This window comes from Delphinapterus leucas, chromosome 19, assembly GCF_059928025.1.
Source record: "Delphinapterus leucas isolate spDelLeu-1000000601 "Yukka" chromosome 19, BTC_Dleu_Yukka2, whole genome shotgun sequence".
Classification (NCBI taxonomy): Eukaryota; Metazoa; Chordata; class Mammalia; order Artiodactyla; family Monodontidae; genus Delphinapterus; species Delphinapterus leucas.
This window is the reverse complement of record NC_143147.1, coordinates 42,694,279-42,716,136: the sequence shown is the minus strand read 5'-3', so window position 1 is coordinate 42,716,136 and position 21,858 is coordinate 42,694,279. Positions and strand designations below refer to the sequence as shown.

Below are 21,858 nucleotides of genomic sequence, written 5' to 3'. Positions count from 1 at the left end.
CGAGTGTCCAGGCATCACAGCCCCTTTCTGCCCCCACTGCCACGGTTCACACTGCACTCCTTGGCATTTTGGGCCATCCCTCATCCTTGTCTCCACTCAAGTTCAGGCTGCAGCAGGAGCCGGCTGCACTAGCACTGCTGGCTCTGTGGTGTTTACAAAGTGTCACATTTGCTTTTTTTTGTTTTGTTTAGATTTTTATTGAAATAATCATAGGTTCATAGGCACTTGTAAGAAATTGTACTTTTAGATTTTTATTGAAATAATCATAGGTTCATAGGCACTTGTAAGAAATTGTACTAAGAGATCCCATGTACACTTTACCCAGTTTATCCCAATGGTAACATTTTGAAAAACTAGAGTATATGACAACCAGCATATTGACATGGGCGCAATGCACCGATTTTTTCAGATTTTACCAGATGTGTTTGTGTGTGTGTGTTTGTGTATGTGTGTGTGTTTAGGTGTATATAATTTAATCACGTGTCAGTTTGTGTATCCACCACTGCTGTCAAGATACTGGACAGTTCCCTCATGTTACCCTTTTATAAGTAACCTAACTTTTACAGTTTGTTTAAACATCCACCCAGACTATTTAGTTTGGGGATATTATGAGCATGTTACGTGAGCATAGTTTTCATTTCTCTGGCATAGATGCCCAAGAGTTCAGCATGCTGTTTATTTGATAGCTCATTTTCAAATTTCTAGCACCTAGAAGAGTGCAAAACATGTAATAGGGTTCCCATGAATACATTATTGGATAAATAAATGAATCTGAAGAATTGATATGGGGAGGGAGTAGACAGATGAGATAGAGGGTGTGTGTGGATTATCTGTCTTTATCACATCTCCATTCTAAGCATCTTATTCTCAAGGAAACTTATTGCCATTAACATAACCTCATCTGAAGGCTAGGACCTTGGCTAGTTAGTTTTTGTGATATGGGACTTGTCTTTATGGTTTTGATTGCCATTCTTACAGGCTTGTGAAAGAATAGTACTCTGGGATTTGAGACTTTTTATCCAAGTACTCTCTGCTTTCGGGTTTTCTTTCTTTTTAAAAGAGAGTTGGAAAGGGAATTAGTAATTGAATCATTAGGCATGTATTTGCCTACAGAACCAAAAACAATGGTTTAAAAAAAAAACAACCCAGGGTTTATTTTTCTCACTTTACAAGAAGGCTGCTGCCAGTTTTGGCACAGTGTCTCAGTGACTTTTTTTGTTCTTTTTCTTGTGATCGCTTTATAATTGCCGCTCCAGTGGGCATCATTTCTGAATTCAAAGCAGTAAGGTGAATTCAAAGCAGTAAGGTGAATTCAAGGAGTAAGGACAGCTTCAGTGATGTTAATTCCTTTTGTCAAGAAAGTGGATACTTTTCAACACCTGCTGTAAGAGAGGCTTTGGGAAGCACATAGGAAGTATCTGTAGTGGTGGCAGGTGAGGGAGTGAAGGTTGGAGGTTGGGTGTTCTATTTGCCATCCACTAGTTACATCTATACAACCATAAATCAAGGTACAGAACATTTTCATTATCTCAGAAAGTTTCCTCCTGCCCTTTTCAGTCAGTCTTCTGCCCCACTCACACCCTAGGAAATCATTGCCATTACTTCATTTGTAAAAAAGAGTATCTTTTATGTAATTTCTGAGGTTTGGTGTGGGGCTGGGGGACTGCTATTTCTGGTTAAGTTTATTTTTTTTTTCTAGCTCCATATTACAGACTTCAGGCCAGTATCAGAGTCATTATCTGAGTTCTAAAACTGCGGATTTCTTGGTCACGTCTCCCCCAAGACCTCCCAACACCTCCTGAATTGTAATTCTGAAGGTGGGACCAAAGGATCTGTATTTCCTACAAATAATCCAGGTGCTTCTTAGTCTACTAAAAGTTAGAGAATCTCTGCTTTAGATTTTAGGATGTTAAAATAACAATGAATTTTAAAATTGCTATTATTAGTTAATTGGGATTGGGGGGTAAATTTGCGGCATAAATTTGGAGCCTTGTGTGATGCTCATTTCTGTATCTTAGATGCTTAAATGTAGTAACACTTAATTCTAGTGCTCAATTACTCTTGTTTTATATGTAATTTGAATTCTGCCTGTTCTGTGAATGAAATATACACTCGAGTTTTTTTTTTTTTTTTGGTTGTTTGTTTTGATAAAATGTTGGACGTAATTATTCCATATATGTCTGCTATATTAGATTTTGGTTGCCCCAAATATTGTTTGGATGAGTAAATCAATGAAATTGATTTAGATTGCTGAAAAAAATACTTGTATAAACTAGAATTACTGGCATATAGCTGCAGTATGTTTTAAGGAACAAATGCTTCAGCTTTCTACAGGCCTAACTGGTTCTCATAACCAAATTTTACATCATTACAATAAGAAGCAAGTGTGAGATGTTATAAATATGCCAAATAATACATTTAAAGAGCAATAAATTATATAACCGAATACAAATTTGCAAAACATTTAATTAAGCACTCTGTATTTCTTATTTATATCTCATTAGTTAAGAATTCTGACATTTGCTTATTTAAAAGCTCCAAATTGATAATAATGAGTGTCCTAATGAGGGTTCCCAGTCTTTCTTATTTTTAATAATGTATGAAAAACCACCCAACTTGTTTGATAACAGGAACAGTTGTATCATTTTGCATTTTGTGGATAGGCAACTTGTTATCCTTTGTAATGTTATTTAAAGGATTAAACTTTCTCTAGTTTCTTGACAGCTGATGTCTTTAGCAACTCTTCTCTGCTTATTTATGTATCCTGATGTGTCTTTAAGGTCACAGAGCAGAATCACTTCTCTAATAGCAGTTTTCTAAGTAAGCTTTTAGGTGGAATTCTGTCTTCTTGCCTTGATACTGTTTGTTAGTACCACCTCATATCAGAAGTATTCTTAAAATGAAATTAGGAAACTTCTTTTCATTGACAGACCAGGAAGTCATCTTGATTATAAGTGTTTTGGAAAAAGGTTTTAGATAACATGGTTTAGTTCCGCTGTGGATGGAACATAAGTTACTCAGTAAGCCTAAAAATAGTTTTCTTTAGATGTTTGATTCTGGCTTATGTTAATGCATTTGATACTATAATATTAAATTTGTCTGGTACTGTGTTTCTTAAAACTTGCTTCTGCTGTTTACACTTTTCTTTGTCCTACCCCTTCCTTTTCTCCTGCTTTTCTGTAAGTCGTTTAGCTGAAAGTTAGTGTAAGTGAAGTAGAGAGGTAAAGCACTTGAGGAATGACTTTTTGTTCGTAATTCTAGAATTGCTGGGAGTTAAATTTCTCAGTGTAAAGAATCAGGAGATTCTTTAATTATAACATTAATGTGTCATTTGGATGTGTCACAGTAATTGAAATGGGCAGGCATGGGGCTCAGTTTGGGGTTTATCCATGTATTGATAATTTTGGTCTGTCAGTTGTCTAGCAATGAAATATCCTGTTTTGATGTAAGACTAAAATTTCTTTTTTATTTCAAAGATTCCAGGCTCTTGTACTTTGATGAATACTTATAGCTTTTGCTTGTAGAATATTTCTGAAGTATTAGTCAAGATTTTAAGCAGAATTTAGGCTTATTTGAAGATTTAATACACTGAAAATCGGCTTCTTTGACTGCTTGAGGAGTTTTACTCACAAGTTTTAAATCCTACTCACAAATATCTTTATTTTACTATACTTTTTTGTCTGGGTTATTTATTTATTTTTATTTATTTATTTTTTTGCGGTACGCTGGCCTCTCACTGTTGTGGCCTCTCCCGTTGCGGAGCACAGGCTCCGGACACGCAGGCTCAGTGGCCATGGCTCACGGGCCCAGCCGCTCCGTGGCATGTGGGATCTTCCCGGACCGGGGCACGAACCCGTGTCCCCTGCATCAGACTCTCAACCGCTGCGCCACGAGGGAAGCCCTGGGTTATTTTTTTTAAAGCACGGTTTGACATTTGTTTTACGTGATGAAAAATTATTTTAGTTTATCATTTAGTCGACATAGAAATCTTTCTTAAGTATCTGTGATTTGCCTTTTTTTTAAAAGGCTTGGTTAGAACAATATGGAATTTTTCTTAGCTGTCTTTTTTTTTTTTTTTTTTTTTTTTTTTTTTTGCGGTACGCGGGCCTCTCACTGCTGTGGCCTCTCCCGTTGCAGAGCACAGGCTCCGGACGCGCAGGCTCAGCGGCCATGGCTCACGGGCCTAGCCGCTTCACGGCATGTGGGATCTTCCCGGACAGCGGCACGAACCTGCACCCCCTGCATCGGCAGGTGGACTCCCAACCACTGCGCCACCAGGGAAGCCCTTAGCTGTCTTTTTTGAGTATAAAAGTAAACAGAGACTTTTTGTTTTTTTTCTTTGCGGTACGCGGGCCTCTCACTGCTGTGGCCTCTCACGTTGTGGAGCACAGGCTCTGGACGTGCAGGCTCAGCGGCCATGGCTCACGGGCCTAGTCGCTTCGCGGCATGTGGGATCTTCCCAGACCGGGACACGAACCCGTGTCCTCTGCATCGGCAGACGGACTCTCAACCACTGCGCCACCAGGGAAGCCCTACAGAGACATTTTTGTTCAAGTTGTCATCATTAGATTGATAATCAAGGTGAAAGTAATAAATTCAGTTTGCTAATTTGAAAATACTGGGACTTCTGTATTTCAGTACCTGATAAATGTCATACAATTTAGTGACTAACTTTACCTAGATCAAGTTTGTGGCCAGTCAGTTTTTCTGTAAAAATTTTTTCTACAAACATAGCTGCATTCATTGATTTACATATATTTTCTATGGCTACTTTGTCACTGGAAGGGCAGGGAAATAGCTGAGCGAGACCGTATGGCCTGTAGTGTTTGCCAACCACTGCAAATACGTAAGTTTTTTCTTTTATTTTTCATTGTTATCAGAGTGGTTTTTTTTAATTGAATAAGTTTGACATGTAACATTGTGTAAATTTAAGATGTACAGCTTGTTACTTTGATACATTTATACATTGCAATGTGATTGCCATTGTACCCATATTTATCACATTATATAACTGTACAATATTATTGTCTATATCAGTATACTGTGCATTAGATCTCTATGGCTTATTTACTACTCGTTATAAGTTTGTACTCTTAAACACTGTCAGTCTTATCCCCGCCTCACATCCCCTGGTAACCACCATTTTACTCTGTTTTTTACAGGTTTGCTTTTCTTAGATTTCACATATAAGTGATACTGTAAAGTTATTTCTCTGTCTGACTTACCACGTTTAGCATTATGTGTTCAAGGTCCATCCGTGCTGTCACAGTTAGGAGGATATCCATTTTTCTCATGGCTGAAATATTCTGTTGTATATATATACATGCCACATCTTTTTTCTCCATTCATCTGTTGATGGACATTTGGATTGTCATTTGGGTGTTTTGAGACATTTTCTCTTCCCACCTCTCTTTAGGGTCCTATATCTGTGTCTGTTGAAGAAACTTCTACTTAACTTTCCTTCAGTTACCCTCATCTCCACTGCAAATCCATTCCCCTGCATTCACTCCCACAATCACCCTTCCAGAATTGAAATCTTGACTCCTTATTTTATTTCTTAAATAAAATCCAGACACCTCTTGCGCTGGCTTTTGCTCACTCTCATGTTGTTTCTGACATACTGAACTACTTGCTCATCATTTCCATCTTATGTCTATGCATCTATATCAAAAGTAGAATATCTGCATATATCTAAATTAGAATGTCCATCGCTCCTTTCTTTATAAATATATCCTACTTCAAAACTCAGTTCCAGAACCCAGAGCTATTCAGATCATGTGTTTTTGGTGCCACTCCTAACCTTCTACCTTCTTGAACATCTCCTTTTCACCTCTCAGAAGCAGAGTTCATATTTTCCTTCCTTTTTGTTACCACTGTGCCTCAAATGTAAAATAGTTATTTCATTTTTATATGTTATATTTTTGCAAATTTCTTATGTCTTTTCTTCCTGGTAGGCTGTGAGCCCAAGGATGATTTCTTATCCACCTCTTTGTTCCTAGTGTTTATTAGCAGGGTACCCAGTGAGTATTCATTGAGTGAATGATTGGATTAATAACTTCACCTGCTTTGTATAACGTATGTTTTAATTTTTACTCTTCTATGCTTTTTTGGAAGGTAAATTTCTTTAAATAAATGAACATTATCCATATATCTTTTTTTTTTTTTTTTTTAAATATAGCTCTATAGGGTGAAACCACCTAGGTCCTATTTTCTGACTTGGCACTGTATACAGCAAGGGACAGAATTCCCTCTTGTAAATCTTATCAAATCCCTTATGTGGAGTTTTGATCAGTATTCACCATGAATCTAATCTTTAGAAGAAACATTTTGAAAATATAATCTGGTGTTAGGTAAATTTGGTAACCAGGCAGGCATTTCCTTTTTTAAAATCATTAATTAATTAATTATATTATTTATTATTATTATTCAGTTAGTTAGTTTTGGCTGCTTTGGGTCTTTTTTGGCAGATTCTTAACCACTGCGCCACCAGGGAAGTCCGCAGGCAGGCATTTCTGTTCATATTTAGTAATATGTTTGTGATATTCTTAGGTAAATCCAAATAGTTTCAATCTTTTTTTTTGTTTTTCCTTGTTTCATTTCTAGGTACAAGACATATGCTTCAGCCATGACTGTCGCTGGGTTGTGGTCAGTACACTCCGGGGGACTTCCCACGTTTTCCCAATCAACCCTTATGGTGGCCAGCCTTGTGTTCGAACACATATGTCACCACGAGTGGTAAATCGTATGAGCCGTTTCCAGAAGAGTGCTGGGCTGGAAGAGATTGAACAGGAACTGACGTCTAAGCAAGGAGGTCGCTGTAGCCCTGTTCCAGGTCTATCCAGCAGCCCTTCTGGATCTCCTCTGCACGGTAAACCCAGTTTTCTCTCTCTCCACTATTCCCAACAGTTCTTCTTCCCTTTATCTTTCATTTTCGAGATCTGGAATAAAATTAACCCATTTTTCTAATTCATTCATATGAAGATAGATCTTGGGCTCATTTGGGGACCTTCTTTTTTTTTAAAATTTATTTATTTTGTTTATTTATTTTTGGCTGCGTTGGGTCTTCGTTGCTGCGCCTGGGCTTTCTCTAGTTGCGGCGAGTGGGGGCTTCTCTTCGTTGTGGTGCACAGGCTTCTCATCGCGGTGGCCTCTCTTGTTGCAGAGCACAGGCTCTAGGTGCGCGAGCTTCAGTAGTTGTGTTGTGCGGGCTCAGTAGTTGTGGCTCACGGGCTCTAGATCACAGGCTCAGTAGTTCTGGTGCACGGGCATAGTTGCTCCGCGGCATGTGGGATCTTCCCGGACCAGGGATCGAACCCATGTCTCGTGCATTGTCATTAACCACTGCGCCACCAGGGAAGCCCGGGAACATTCTTAATTTATTAAATCATTTAATAAATTGAAGTTAATATAGTAATGGTGACCATTACCATGCTACATTAACTCCCTAACTTTTTTTTTCAACTTTAAATTAAATATTTATTTGTGTGATTATGTTTTAAATATGTCTCTGCCACCAGGCTATTAGTTCTATTAAATGCCCATTCTGTATGAACAGAACTTATTACAGTGCCTGCCAGGCACAGAGTAAATGGAGATCTGTTGAATGAATGAACGGATGGATGGATGGATGGATGGATGGATGGATGGATGGAGGAGTGTGTGAGTAAGCGAATATGGAAACAGCAGTCCCCAGGCTTCAACATTCCCGTTGTGCTGAGAATTCTGCCTTCTATTTTTTGATAAGTTCTCTCCTTCTTCCCCAATGACTGCCCCCTTCCCCCACCCTAGCAGAGGCCACACCACTCTCCTTGGCCCCAGGGGAAGAACCAGATCTCTTCAGCTCACTTGCCACGCTCAGCTAACTCCCTAACTTTTTCAGTATATAAGAATTACTTGATGTCATATGATGTCATATGGAATATGATGTTCAAGACTATTTTCATAAATTTGGAGATCGGATCTCATATCTATAGATCTTTTCCAGAAAACTCTGGCTTTAACCAGAATCAGTGCTGTAGTTCATTAAGAAATATTTATTGTTGGAGAGGAATAATCTTGAGTCGTATGTATTTTAGAGCAGCATTTGCATTTTATTTTAAAATATTGGGTTGGCCAAAAAGTTTATTTGGGTTTTCGTAAGATGTTATGGAAAAACCCGAACGAACTTTTTGGCCAACCCAATACATCTTTGGGGGATTTCTAAAAAACCCACGTATTAGTCAGCATTTTATCTAGAGCAAATAGTTGTGTAACCATCACTCCAACCAATAAAGGAAACATTACTACATTACTACAACTCTTTTGTGCCCCTTTTCCATAAAAGCAAGCTGTGATTCTGACTTTTAGGGTAATCACTTCCTTACTTTTTAAAAAAGTGAACTGTTCACTTTTTTAAAAAAACAGAGTGTGTAGATATTCATATATTCAACTTCTTTAACATGTTTGTGAGATTAATTCATGTATTTTTATGTAGGTTTAATTCATTTATTTCCATTGCTCTTACATATTCCATTGTACAAATATATTTTTACTTATTTATCCTTTCTCCTACTGTTGATGTATATTTGGGTGGTTTCTGATGTGGAGCTATTATGTATAATGAAGAGATGAAAAGTTTTGTCCTTGTTTCTTAGTGCAGATGTGTGCTTATTTTTGTCTTTTTTTGTTTTTGTTTTTTAACATCTTTATTGGAGTATAATTGCTTTACAGTGGTGTGTTAGTTTCTGCTGTATAACAAAGTGAATCAGCTATACATCTACATATATCCCCATATCTCCCCCTTCTTGCGTCTCCCTCCCACCCTCCCTATCCCACCCCTCTAGGTGGTCACAAAGCCCCGAGCTGATCTCCCTGTGCTACGTGGCTGCTTCCCACTAGCTATTGGTTTTATATTTGGTAGTGTATATATGTCCATGCCACTCTCTCACTTTGTTTTATTTTTGAATTGAAGTGCTGGATAACAACGTATGTGAATCTTGGCCTTGATAATATCAGAATGGTTGTACCCACCAGAATCAGAGAAGATATTCGTTGACATTAGATGACACTTTGTTTTTTGGAGCATTGCAGTTTCTCCTTGACAGATGACCAATTTAGATTTTTAAGTATAGGGAATTTTATAGAGCGAGATTATGGTTCCTACAGAAAACAACCCTTATTTAATTGATTTGACATTCATATGACATAAAATTAACCACATAGATGTTAACAATTCAGTGGGATTTATTACATCACAATATTATGCAACTACCGCTTCTGTCTAGTTCCAAATGTATTGTCTTCACCCCAGATGAAAACTGCATGTTCTTTTTCTTTTTTTGGGGCTGCACAGCATGGCCTGTGGGCTCTTAGTTCCCCAACCAGGGATCTAGTCCGTGTCCCCTGCATTGGAAGGGCGGAGTCTTAATTGCTGGACCGCCAGGGAAATCCCCCAAACTGCATATTCTTTAAGCAGTTCCTCCCCACCCCTCTGTCCCCAAGCCCCTAGCAACCACCAGTCTGCTTTCCATCTCAATCTATACCTGTTATGGGTATTTCATATAACTGCAGTCATAAAATATGTGACCTTTTGTTTCTGGCTTCTTTTGCATAGCATAATGTTTTAAAAGTATAGCCACATTGTAGTATGTGTCAGTACTTCATTACTTTCTATGGTTGAATAATATTCCATTATATGTATGTACCACAGTTTTTTATCCGTTCATCCATTGATGGATATTTGAGTTGTTTCCACCTTTTGGTTTTGTGGATAGTGCTGTTATGAACATGTGTGTACAAGTACTTGTTTGAGTGCATCTTTGCAGTTCTTCTGGCTATATCCCTAAGAAGTTAAAGAAGCTAAAATGCTTCTGCTTGAACACACATCCTTTTGTAATACCTAATCAATTCAACATATGTATTTTTTCTGGAGGAAGTTTTAAGATAGACTGAAAAAATATATTGGTAAATAGAATCCTGGGGAGAAATTCTGCAACTCAAAACAGTTTGGGACCTTTGTTTTCTGCTTAGATGATATTTTGTGCTTTAGCCCTATTATAATTTTTTTAATATTTATTTTTATTTGTGTTTGGCTGCATTGACTCTTAGTTGCAGCATGCAGGATCTTTCATTGTGGTGCACAGGCTCCAGAGCGCGTTGGCTCTGTAGTTGCTGTGTGCAGGCTTTCTAGTTGCGGCACGCAGGCTGTCTAGTTGTGGCGCAGGGGCTCTCTAGTTGTGTCACATGGGCTTAGTTGCCCCCCAGCATGTGGGATCTTAGTTCCCCAACCAGGGATCAAACCCGCATCCCCTGCATTGGAAGACAGATTCTTAACTATTGGACCACCAGGGAAGTCCCTGGCCCTATTATTTATTTAGAAGTATTTTTTTTAATTAATTTATTTATTTGTTTTTGGCTGCGTTGGATCTTCGTTGCTGCTTGTGGGCTTTCTCTAGTTACGGCGAGCGGAGGCTACTCCTTGTTGCAGTGCACAGGCTTCTCATTGCGGTGGCTTCTCTTGTTGCGGAGCATGGGTTCTAGGTGTACAGGCTTCAGTAGTTGTGGTACACGGGCTCAGTAGTTGTGGCTCGCGGGCTCTAGAGTGCAGGCTTAGTAGTTGTGGTGCATGGGCTTAGTTGCTCTGTGGCATGTGGGATCTTCCAAGACCAGGGATCAAACCCGTGTCCCCTGCATTGGTAGGTGGATTCTTTTTTTTCTTTCTTTTTTTTTTTTTTTTGCAGTACGCGGGCCTCTCCCGTTGTGGAGCACAGGCTCCGGACGTGCAGGCCCAGCGGCCACGGCTCACGGGCCTAGCCACTCCGCGGCATGTGGTATCTTCCCAGACCGGGGCACGAACCCGTGTCCCCTGCATCGGCAGGCAGACTCTCAACCACTGCGCCACCAGGGAAGCCCGGTAGGCGGATTCTTAACCACTGCGCCACCAGGGAAGTCCCTGGCCCTATTATTTTTATAAGAACAGTTATTATTCATGTATATTTAACTAGTGATCCATGATCTTTGAGTTTGAAATAAGTCCTGGGTGAAAACTGTCATTTAAAGAAGTATTGGGACTTCCCTGGTGGTCCAGCGGGTAAGACTCCACGCTGCCATTGCAGGGGGCCTGGGTTCGATCCCTGATTGGGGAACTAGATCCCACATGCACGCTGTAACTAAGAGTTTGCATGACGCAACTAAGAGTCTGCATGCTGCGACAAAGATACCATGGCCGTAACATAGATGCCATGTGCCGCAACTAAGACCCGGTGCAGACAAAAGAAATAAATAATAAATAAATAAATATTTTTAAAAATAAAAATCATAAAAAAGTATTTAAAATTTAAAAAAAAGTTTAGAAAGCTATGAGATATTCATGTTTTCAGCCATTTGCAAGAAATTTTACTTCAGAAATAATTACTTACCTTCTTAGGTGTGACTATTTTGTCATATAACTAAATGGTAGTATAGGTTCTTTGAGGGCCTTGCTTTTTGTGTTAAATATTTTTCTTAACTTGAATTTCACCATACAGTTTATGGAGCGAGATTTAGTGTGCACATTGGGCAGCTAGGTTGGCCAGAGAACCAGCTGTATTAGAAAAATTTGGAAGAATTTATAGTCTTTATACACCTTCAGAGAGCATTCTTTTGAGTTCCTTTTTTCTTCCTCTTCTTCCTTCTCTAATAAGCATACCACATACCAGGTTCTGTGCTAGGCTTTGGGCATACTGTGCACAGAAATTAAGGTCATCTCTGCCCTTGTCTAAGGGAACAAAACGGATGTTTTGTTGACTGAATGAATACCTTTCAATATATTTTTGCTGAAGGGTGCAAAGTGCCAGTCAGTTAAGGATTTGTCATTTGTAAAAGATCAAACAGTTGAAGAGTAATATTGTCAAAATATATTATTTTCTCTCAGCATTATTGTTTTCACAGCTTTCTTCATATTTTCCCATAAAGCTAAGAGAAGGCATCTCAGAGAGGAGATTATAGACAGTTTAGCAGTACTGCAGTTCTTAAATTCCCTTTTGAAAGCAAGGAATTTCAGGAGACGTTTTCCTCCTGATAACACATGCTAAATTTTTATTATGTTGGGATTTCACCCCCTTTTTCTGTAGTTTTTTCATTTTTAAAGTGCAGACATTAGAGTGATGGTCATTTTTCTTTATGTTCTTTTTGTACCTTACATGTCAAAACAAAATGGGCATTGTTGTTGGTTAGTTCTAAAAATGATGTATTTACAGTTTGTGTGGATAAACAATCTGATGCTAGTCAAAAACAATGTAAATGTTTGAACAGGGAGGGATTCATCTTGAAAATGAATCATGGTTTGGCGGTTGTTGCTGTTGTTTGTCTGTGCTCTTTTTAGCAAAGTAAAGGAAACTGTTAAATAACAGTTGATATAAGGATATTTCCTTTTTACTTTCTGGATGCAGTCCAGTTTAGGTTAGGATTATTTTATCTATTCGCCATTTTTACTTAACAGAGGATGTTTATTTATTTGAAATATACTTTCTCTAAATATCCCTTTCATTTCTGGTCTTGTTGCCTGGACCTTAGTCTTAAGGGGTTCTTAAGATCCGTGAACATGGATAGGAAAATATTTCATCTTTAGGATTACTATCCTCTACCCAAAAGTAAATGTTTTCTTTCATTATGAATATAGACAACACATGACAGTTATAGCAGCAGTACTTGTGACATTGTCACCAATAAAAACACAGATGTTTTTGTATCACATTATATACAAAGAAATCTTGAAGTGTTTTGTCGAGATGTATTTTGAAATATTGTTTATGCTCACCATTGCTTGGAAATTATATATATATATATAAAATGTAATAATATTACTGATTTTAATATTACATATATTACTATAGCAGAACTTAATTTTTAAAATAAACTGATAGCTATACTTCAGTATAATAATACGGTTTTCTTTGTAATTCTGTGTATTGTATCCCATGCATTTAAAGTATTATTCTGAGAAAGAGTCCACAGGCTTTTCCAGATTGTCCAAGTAGTCCATGACAAAAGTGATTAAGAACCTCTTATCATCATTTCTTACCTCATCTGTTTCTGTAGCCTCCAGCCTTCTTTTTTTCTTTTAACTATCGCAAGCATTTTCTTTGTTAACCGTAAGTAGGATAATATTCCACTTTTCTGCTTTCAGTCTTTCAGTGTCTCACCATGCTTTTAGGATGTTAGGGAAGGTTCCATCTCACTCTCAGCTTCTTGTTCCACCACACCTACATTTCTGTACCCTTCCCTGAAAATGCCACATGTATTCATTTCTTGACACCTTTTAAGTTTGCATACTCTTCTCAAAATAATTTTTATTCCCTTGGATGCCTGCTGAAACCCTACTTCATTATGATCTAGCTAAAAGTATCACTTTATCTCTTCAGCCTCTTTTTTTTGTTTGTTTTTTATTTATTTATTTTTGGCCACGTTGGGTCTTCGTTGCTGCACGTGGGCTTTCTCTAGTTGCGGTGAGCAGAGGCTACTCTTCGTTGCGGTGCGCAGGCTTCTCATTGCGGTGGCTTCTCTTGTTGCAGAGCATGGGCTCTAGGTGCGTGGGCTTCAGTAGTTATGGTGTGCGAGCTCAGTATTTGTGGCTCGTGGGCTCTAGAGCGCGGGCTCAGTAGTTGTGGCACGTGGGCTCAGTTGCTCTGCAGCATGTGGGGTCTTTCCAGACCAGGGATCGAACCTGTGTCCTCTGCATTGGCAGGTGGATTCTTAATTGTGCTACCAGGGAAGTCCCTCTTCAGCCTCTTTTAAACACCTCTTTATGTTGTATGTTCTGTATCAGTCTTGGTATTGGCACTATGAATGTGATTTTATTATATTTTAATGTTAGTTGTTCATATTAACATATGTTAATATGTTCATTGACATGCCTGTGTCTCCCAGTAGATTTACCTCCATGAAGAGAGGGTCTTTTTCTTGTTTATATTTGTATCTTGGCACCTCATATAGTATTTGGTAAAATGTAGATTCTAAGGCTTCAAACCAAAGTTTTCAAAGTTATTAGAACTTAGAAGTTCTAATAAAAACAATTTATTACTTGTCAGAATGAAGAGATTTTCATTCATGGTAACATTGCTTTTCATTTTAACATCTGTAAGATTCTTTCATTTTATTCAAGAACAATTAATTAGTGTTACTATGTCCAGGCACTGTTCCTGAGCTCTAGGATACAGCAGTGAATAAAAGAGGAAAACATCCCTGTTCCCATGGAGCTGACTTTCCAGTGGAGGGATATGTATGATGCATAGAATAGATGATAGGTGGATGGATGGATGGATGGATGGATTCATGGATGGATGGATGGACAAATGGATGGATAAACAGGTAGTTTTATATGCTATGGAGTAAAGTAAAGGAAGGGGAATAGGGCATGCCTAGAGAAGATTGCAGTTTGAAATTAGGATGCTCCTGGCAGGCCTTACTGAGTTGATGACATTTGAATAAAGATCTGATGGAAGTGTGGGAGAAAGTCATGCAGATGTCTGCGGAACGTGTTCCAGGCAGAAGAAACAGTCAGTGTAAAATCCCTGAGCTGGGAATGTGTCTGGAGTGTTCATGGAGAGGCAAGGAGGCCCATGTGGCCAAGGAACAGTGTGCAAGGTGCAGAGTAGAAGATGAGGTCGGAGAGGGAATACGGCCAGATCATGTCAGCCTTTGACTTTTACTCAGAGTAAAGTGGAAAAGCTGTGGAGGGTTTTGGGTGATGGGGTCAGATTGTGGTTTGACAGGAGCAGAATGGTGATCTGTATTGAGAACGCACCGTCTGCAGTCTGACAAGAGTAGAAGTCTAGTGAGACCAGTTAGGAGAGCATTGCAGAAATCCAGGAGAGAAAAGAGAGGAGTCAGGGTGACCAGTAAGGCTTTCGGCCCGAACAGCTGGAAGGGTGCGACTGCCATCACATGAAATGAGGACTGCGAGCATAAAGCAGCTCTGGGGATAGAGACAGATCAGGACTTTTGGACATGTTTAGTTTAAGATGTGTCTTGACCTCCTAGTGATGTTAGGTAGGTAGTTGGTTTTATGAATCTGGAGTTCAGTGGGAAGGAATAGGCTGAGAATAAATGTTGGGGAGGCATAGATAAAAAAAGCCAAAGCAGGATGAGATCACCTAGCAAGTGAATGAGTATGAAAAGAAGATGAAGATGTCCCAGGACTGAGCCTGTGACATAGAAGGAAAACCACACATGAGAAATCCTATAAGCCAAATGAAGACATTGTTTTTTTTTTTCCTGAGAAAAGGGAATGATTAATGTGTTAAATTCTGCTGATAGGTCAGTTAAGATAAGGACTGAGAAAAAGATAGAATACCATCAAATTTAGTCATGTAGAGGACATGTAACTTTGATAAGAGCAAGTTTTGTTGAAGCGGTAGGGGCCTGATAAGAGAGGATTTTATTAAGGACGGGAAGAGAGAAATTGGAGGCCAGTATTGACAGGCCTTTCAATGAGCATTGATGTAAAGAGGAACAGGAAAATGGGGAAAAGTTAGAGGGCAAAGAGGAGATTGCCTCTGTTTCTCATAGAAATAGGAGGTGAACATGTTTGCAGGCGAATAGTCCTCTAGGAGATGAGGCATTCCCTTTACCAGTTAGTAAATTTTTGCTGAATGAAGAAACCATTTCTGCCACTATTGTTTATGCTCCAAGCAAATTTAATTACTTGCTTCTGCTTTTCAGCTTCAATCAACACCTTGTTCCTGCGTCTGAATTGTTTTCCGCTTATTTCTTCAGGTAAACGTGGAATGAATCTTTGAAGCTCAGCTCAGCTCAGCTCAGCTCACAGTGTGCTTTTCTCCCTCTTAACATAAAGTGTCTAACTTTGGTATTTGTTTCTTCTGTAAGCTATTTATCCATACTTATCGGTTACTGCCTTCTACCTATTATTTTCGATGATCTCCATTTTTAACTGTAACTTCCTTGGGGAGGCAGTTGGAGGACCTGGAGTCTGACTTCCTGTGGTAGAACCTCTGTGACTCTCTGGCTGTGTAAATTTAGACAAATTACTTAATCTACCTGTGCCTTAATTTTCTGTCAGTAAAATGGGGATAATAAAATTACCTACCTTAGAGAGTTACTGTGAGGATCAAAGCATTTTGAATAGTGTCTGGCACACATGAAATAACTCAGGAAAAGATTAGCTGCTATGATTAATTTCATTATTGATACTGTTTATTACTAAGGAGGTATGTAGGACTGATTCATTATTCATATTTTTGTATAGTGGCTCTTATGCAGAAAAGAGAATAAATGAAGAATTCACCAAATAATAGGTGACTGAAATATAATCGTGACCTTATTGTGCATAGGCTTTTGTAGCATTATTAGACTCAATATTGATGAGTTGACTTCTGACATTGTTTCTGAAATGAAGGTACACCCAACGCAAAATTGAAAGTGAAGGTAGTATTATTTTTTCATTTTCATCTGTTTTTACTCATTGTAATACCATACATGAGGAAATATAGTTGGATAAATTAATCTACCTATTCTCTAGCCTTTGCATTTCTTTATTTTGCAAATTGGTTTTCCAGTTTAGGTTCAAGAATATGACAGTCACTATGTGATAGGGCTTTTAAGGAATTTGTTTTTTTCCTATTTCCATTGCGTTAACAGAGGGGTTCTGGATTTACTTCTAAAGTTCTCGGAAGTGTTGCCTTCCCATTAACTCATTGGTCCTGAAGGGAGGAGCCATCGTTGAGTCACAGCTTTAGGCATCTGAATTCCAGATTCTACTTCTTCTAAATGGAAGGAATGGATGAGACTCTGGGCCCTGTAGAGGGGGCCTCTGATTTCTTGGGCTTGAAGCCTCACTATTTTAATAAACTGCTTCTAAGTAACTGGTAGCATCACTTTTCTTCCTAGCATCTGTATGAGGCATTCTTTTTACCACTCAGAAACTGTGTTTATAGCTTTCATTTGCTGGTTTTTTGTAATTACTTTTGTTGATCAGTAGTTTTCTTGATACAGACCACATCACAACTGTAAATACAAAGCAACCACCCATTTCAGCCTTATATAGTTTCACCTACTTAAGACAGTCAATAATAATGTGATGTTTTTTGACTTCTCTTTCCACATCACTGTTTACTTGTGGATTGAAGTTTCCATTTGTATGTTTTAATTTTTGCCAAGAAAAATCAATCATGTGCACTGTAGCTCTGCTTTAAATTTTATGCCTCATATGACACAGAGTATATATATATACAGTATATACATGTAAATGGATAAAAATCTTTTTAGGCTATCTTAGTTTAGTACCTGGGTTTTTTACTGGTTGCATGTACTTTCTTGTAGTTCAGATGAAGTTTTTAATCTATTGTTTTGAAGTCTGTTAAAGTTTTCCTAGTGAATTTGTGTCTTTACATCTATACACCAAAATCATGCATATTTAAAATATTTTCATGTCACTTCCTATTGTTTCTCAGAACAGATGAGTTCTTTAGGGAAAGTGGATTGAAAAGAGAGGCCTTATAATTAATACCATCCTGAAAAGTTCTTTTATTTCAGAAGCCCTAATTGGAGAAACCATCTACTAAGTAAAGATAGCATCTTTTTTTAATAGATGGTTTTATAGAGCAGTTATAGGTTCACAGCAAAATTGAGAGGAAGTTTCAGATAACATAGTTTTTGAGGACAATAAAATTACCTGTGGAGTATCTTCTAACACTCTTATATTGTCTCTAAATTATACTTTATGTTAAATTTAATACTATAAAAACTGATTAAAGTCTATTTGAATACTTTATCTCTTGTCTATTATTTGGAATATGCTACACTTTTTTCTCTTTTTTTTATTCCTTAAAATAAGTGCTGGCTCAGGTAGTTAGCAGTTGGAGCTAAACTGTCATTCTTTGTTTTCCTCTTTACTGTTCGTGAAATATTTTGTGTTTTCTCTGTATTTTTAACACTGGCACATCATAGACTCCAGGTTTCTTGTTTTGTTTTTAAATGGTTAATGAGACATGCCTCTAGAGGGCGATCTTTTCTAAACTTTCCTGTTATGGTAATCATGGCAGCCCTGGCATGAACCTGGTGTACTATGGATGTTGATGTTGTCTAAGATTTTATAATAACCTAGCTTCCTTTTCATGATGTTTTCTATGATTTATTCCTCAAAGTCTTATTAGAGAATTGGACTTTTGAAATATATTACTATCAATTATTGTCTAGCTTTAGTACCCCGTCCAGGTACCTAGCTCCTATGAATGAATGGAGGGAACTCTTTTAGTTAATCATCTGAGTAAGTGGTTTCTGTATGTTCTAAAAGATCCTTTCTTTGTTTCTCTGTACATTGCTATTCAAGGACCTGTCTCTGTATTTTATGGGACCAGAGTGATTACACTCTACTACTGAGGCATCATTAGGCCTTATACTTAATCTCTGCTTCTCTTTTCTGTTAACATTCATTGTAGTTTTATTGTTTTTGTTTACCTATTCAATATAATTTTTGTATCAAAGCAATACATACATTTATTATAAAAGTCAAATAATGCCACAATTTTATAAAGAAAAATTGCACTCTCTTGCACCCACTTCTCCCACTCAGAGTCTGCTTCTTTCACTTCTTCATAATTTATTTCTTGCTGTTTTCTTTTTTTGCCCCTTTCTGGAAATCATTTTGGTTGGATAATGGATCACCTACACTGAACCCCTAACTTTCTTTTCTATTTCCTGTCTCTTTGTCTTTTTGTTTTACTTTAAGAGAATATCCCCAACTTTATCTCCTAACCTTCTTATTAGATTTTTATTTGTGCAATATGTCTTTAATAACCTTTTCTATAAATGTTTCTCTTATTTTCACATCCTTTTCTTATTTCACAGATGTAAAATTGTTTATCTCTTTAAAAGATAGTTATAATTTTTGATGCACTTATTTGCTCCTGGTAGTATCTCTATTTCCTCTGAGTTCCTTTTTCATTTTTTTTTGTGGTCATCATTATCTTTCATCTTGGACTCTCAACCCTGATTGTACATTATAATTTACCTGGATAGATTAAAAAAGTACTGATGCCTAGGCCCAATCTCAGACTGATTAAACTAAAATACTGGCCGGAATGTGTAGGAATCCTTGGCTGATCATTCTTACTTTTTATTTTATTAAAAAAATTATTATTATTTGATTTATTTTGTTATTTCATATTTATTCACATCCATACTAAAGAACTGATTGGAAGCTCTTTGAGCACAAGTAGCTCATACCAGTTTATAGGTCCAACTGGTCTATCAGTTTTATTAGGGTACCCCCCAATCAATAGTATTTGTAGATCTTTTCACTTTGACTGGTCAGTTTCCCCATGAAGGAATTCTCTAGAAACGTTCTGGCAATAGAATTACAAGTTAGTTTTCAGGGAGTTGATCCTTCAACATTGTTTTAGTCTGGTGATTAGAATAACTAACTACAAGAGGATTTGGCTTATCTGTTTGCATGTTAAGTTAGCCTTACTTTTCCAGTGAGGAAGACGATTAAGTAAGAAAATTCTGGTCAGGTTCCATTGAAATATTTTTTCAAAATTTGGTTTTAGAAAAATTGGAGGGGGAGAAGAGAGAAGGAATTGGGCTTCTTAGGATACACAATGACCAGTGTCTTCATGAGTGACCCAAATAAACAGATTTAGAAATTATGAGACTTGGGAGTAGCAGCCATGAGCAGTCTTGAACTTAAAAATCTGAGCAGGAAGTAAAAATATGACTGCTGGCTTATAGTTTGTAAACTACAAAAGGGTACGGAGAGTGAAGTCGCTGCTGTGCCAGCGTTACACATACTGAGAAATAGAAACCGTTATGGTTCTTAGCATCATAGGTTCTTAGCATAAAATGACATTTAGAATTTGGAAGAGGATGAGAAAAGGAAAGGGATTTAAGGTTCATTGAAAGAGGTATTAACATTGGATGATATGTTTTTGCAGGTGAGAATATTGAAGCTAGAATGAGGCACAAGAGTGAAACTATTTCAAAATGGATAGAGTGGATTTAGTGTGGGCATTGTTGTTGTTGGCAGCTTCAGAAGAGACAGGCCATTCCCTTTTCAGTGTTGAGAATCATCATGAGTAGGGAATTCTTAACAAATGTTCAATAATATTTCACTCCTGTCCAATTTGGAATGGATTGAAATGTGTACGCTTTTGATAAAATCATGGATGAAAGAAAATATAAAACAACAGTACTGATAAATGATTATGGTTTTCTGGCAATAATCCAGCTGATTAAGAATAAGTGTTTCTGCTAAGGCAGAAGAATTACAGGGAAAGAAGTAGAGTCGTCATTCTCAGGTGCCCAGATAATGGTCATGGTATCACTCCTCTTTGTGATTTTCATTCTCAAGGACTTTCTGTCAAAGGAGTTTTTATGCATACAGGTAAATTCATGGTTTTGCTTTTGGAAAAATAAGTTTGGAAGACAAGGACTCGAACTATTTATTAATGTTCATATGTGTACTTTGATTTCTTTCTTTTTCTTTTTTTGTCGGTGAACAATACTCTCTCACAAATTGTTGATAATTTAGGCAGCTATATTGAGAATGGGTTTCCTGTTTTCTTCTTGAGCAGAACATGTGAGCATATTTTGATAGAATGATATTTAAATGTTTTTAAGCTGGAAATAAAATATATGTGAGTATAAAAGGTTTTATCTTCCCTGCTGTCAAAAATGCTGATTTGGCTCTTTTGCACAGTACTCCCATCTTTGTATGGTTGTTAAAATCTGTTGCTCTTTCCCATCTGAAGGAAATGCATCTTTGACACTTCTCATGACCTGAGTCATGATGCTGAAATAGAGCCAGAAAATATCCTTAACAGTCATAAGTAAAAAGAAGGAAGGCTTCCGTGGAGTGGGGGTAAGGGAGCGGGAAGGAGGTTGTGGGGAGCATCTTTGCTATTTTGAATTATATCTTTTTGATTATTATGAAAGTTGCTTACATTTTACTACAATCGTTGTTATTCAGCAGGAAATACTTTGATTTTAATATTTAATTTTTCCTTAGTATACAGTGTTTAATGTACTGGAAAAAGACCAGTTCTGCAAATGTTAAATTATTTTGAGTCCTCCAAGTCTAAAAACATTACACCTTAAATCTTGCAACTTATTCAGTATTTAATCTTGTTACAGTGTTTCTTTTTATTTCAGTACCAGCTCCCATTTTTCCATATCTTATAGGTTCAACAGTTTAAGTAATAGCATTATGTTTATTGAATGATGCAGATAAGTTTCCTTTTTTTTTTCCTTGAACAGTGAAGTGCTTCTGTTTGATCTGTTGACATGATACAGAATTCATTGCGAGATAAGCATGGGAGATATGGATGTGGAATATTTTCAAAAAAGAATTTTAATGAGGATTTATTTATACTTTGGGGAACTCATTTAATCACAGATTTGGTCTAAGTGCTGCTAGATTATGAGATTTTTAATTCTGGGGATTTTGCACTAGGGTTATTAAATGTCTTCACTTCTGAGCACTTAGTCCCAAAACTCTACTCTTCGATTCAGAAGAGTGGGGAATTTTGAGGTTGCTTACGTCTTTAGGAATAACTTGATTCTTTTTTTTTTTTTAATAACTTGATTCTTAAAGTAAAATCCCAAGATCTTTTTCATTTATTCTCCTTCTTTATACAAACAGTTTGCATTGTTCCCTCTACTGTTAAATATAGTCCATTGACTGTCTTCCTTGATTTTTCATTGTGGAAAGAGTGGTAAACTACAATCCTAATGTTTAAAATGAATTAAAAATTGCTGAAACTTCTTAAATATTAAGAGCACCAGCTCTTACAAATTGTCTTCATCCCAAATCTTGGAATGCTGCAAGAATAATAAACTAAGGTAATGAACTTCCCACTTACGGGAGGAGATTTTAAAATTTCATCT

General features: G+C 37.3%; 1 protein-coding gene across 11 annotated transcripts in view; it reads left to right on the top strand.

Annotated features, from left to right (window-relative positions):
* Positions 1–21,858, top strand: part of BCAS3 (BCAS3 microtubule associated cell migration factor) — a 576,417-nt gene that overhangs the window by 205,096 nt on the left and 349,463 nt on the right. For all 11 annotated transcript variants that reach the window (XM_022552784.3, XM_089900965.1, XM_089900966.1 and 8 more), the window contains one exon: positions 6,604–6,868. In XM_022552784.3, coding sequence (XP_022408492.1) covers positions 6,604–6,868 — 265 coding nt within the window. The remainder of the gene's footprint in view (positions 1–6,603; positions 6,869–21,858) is intronic.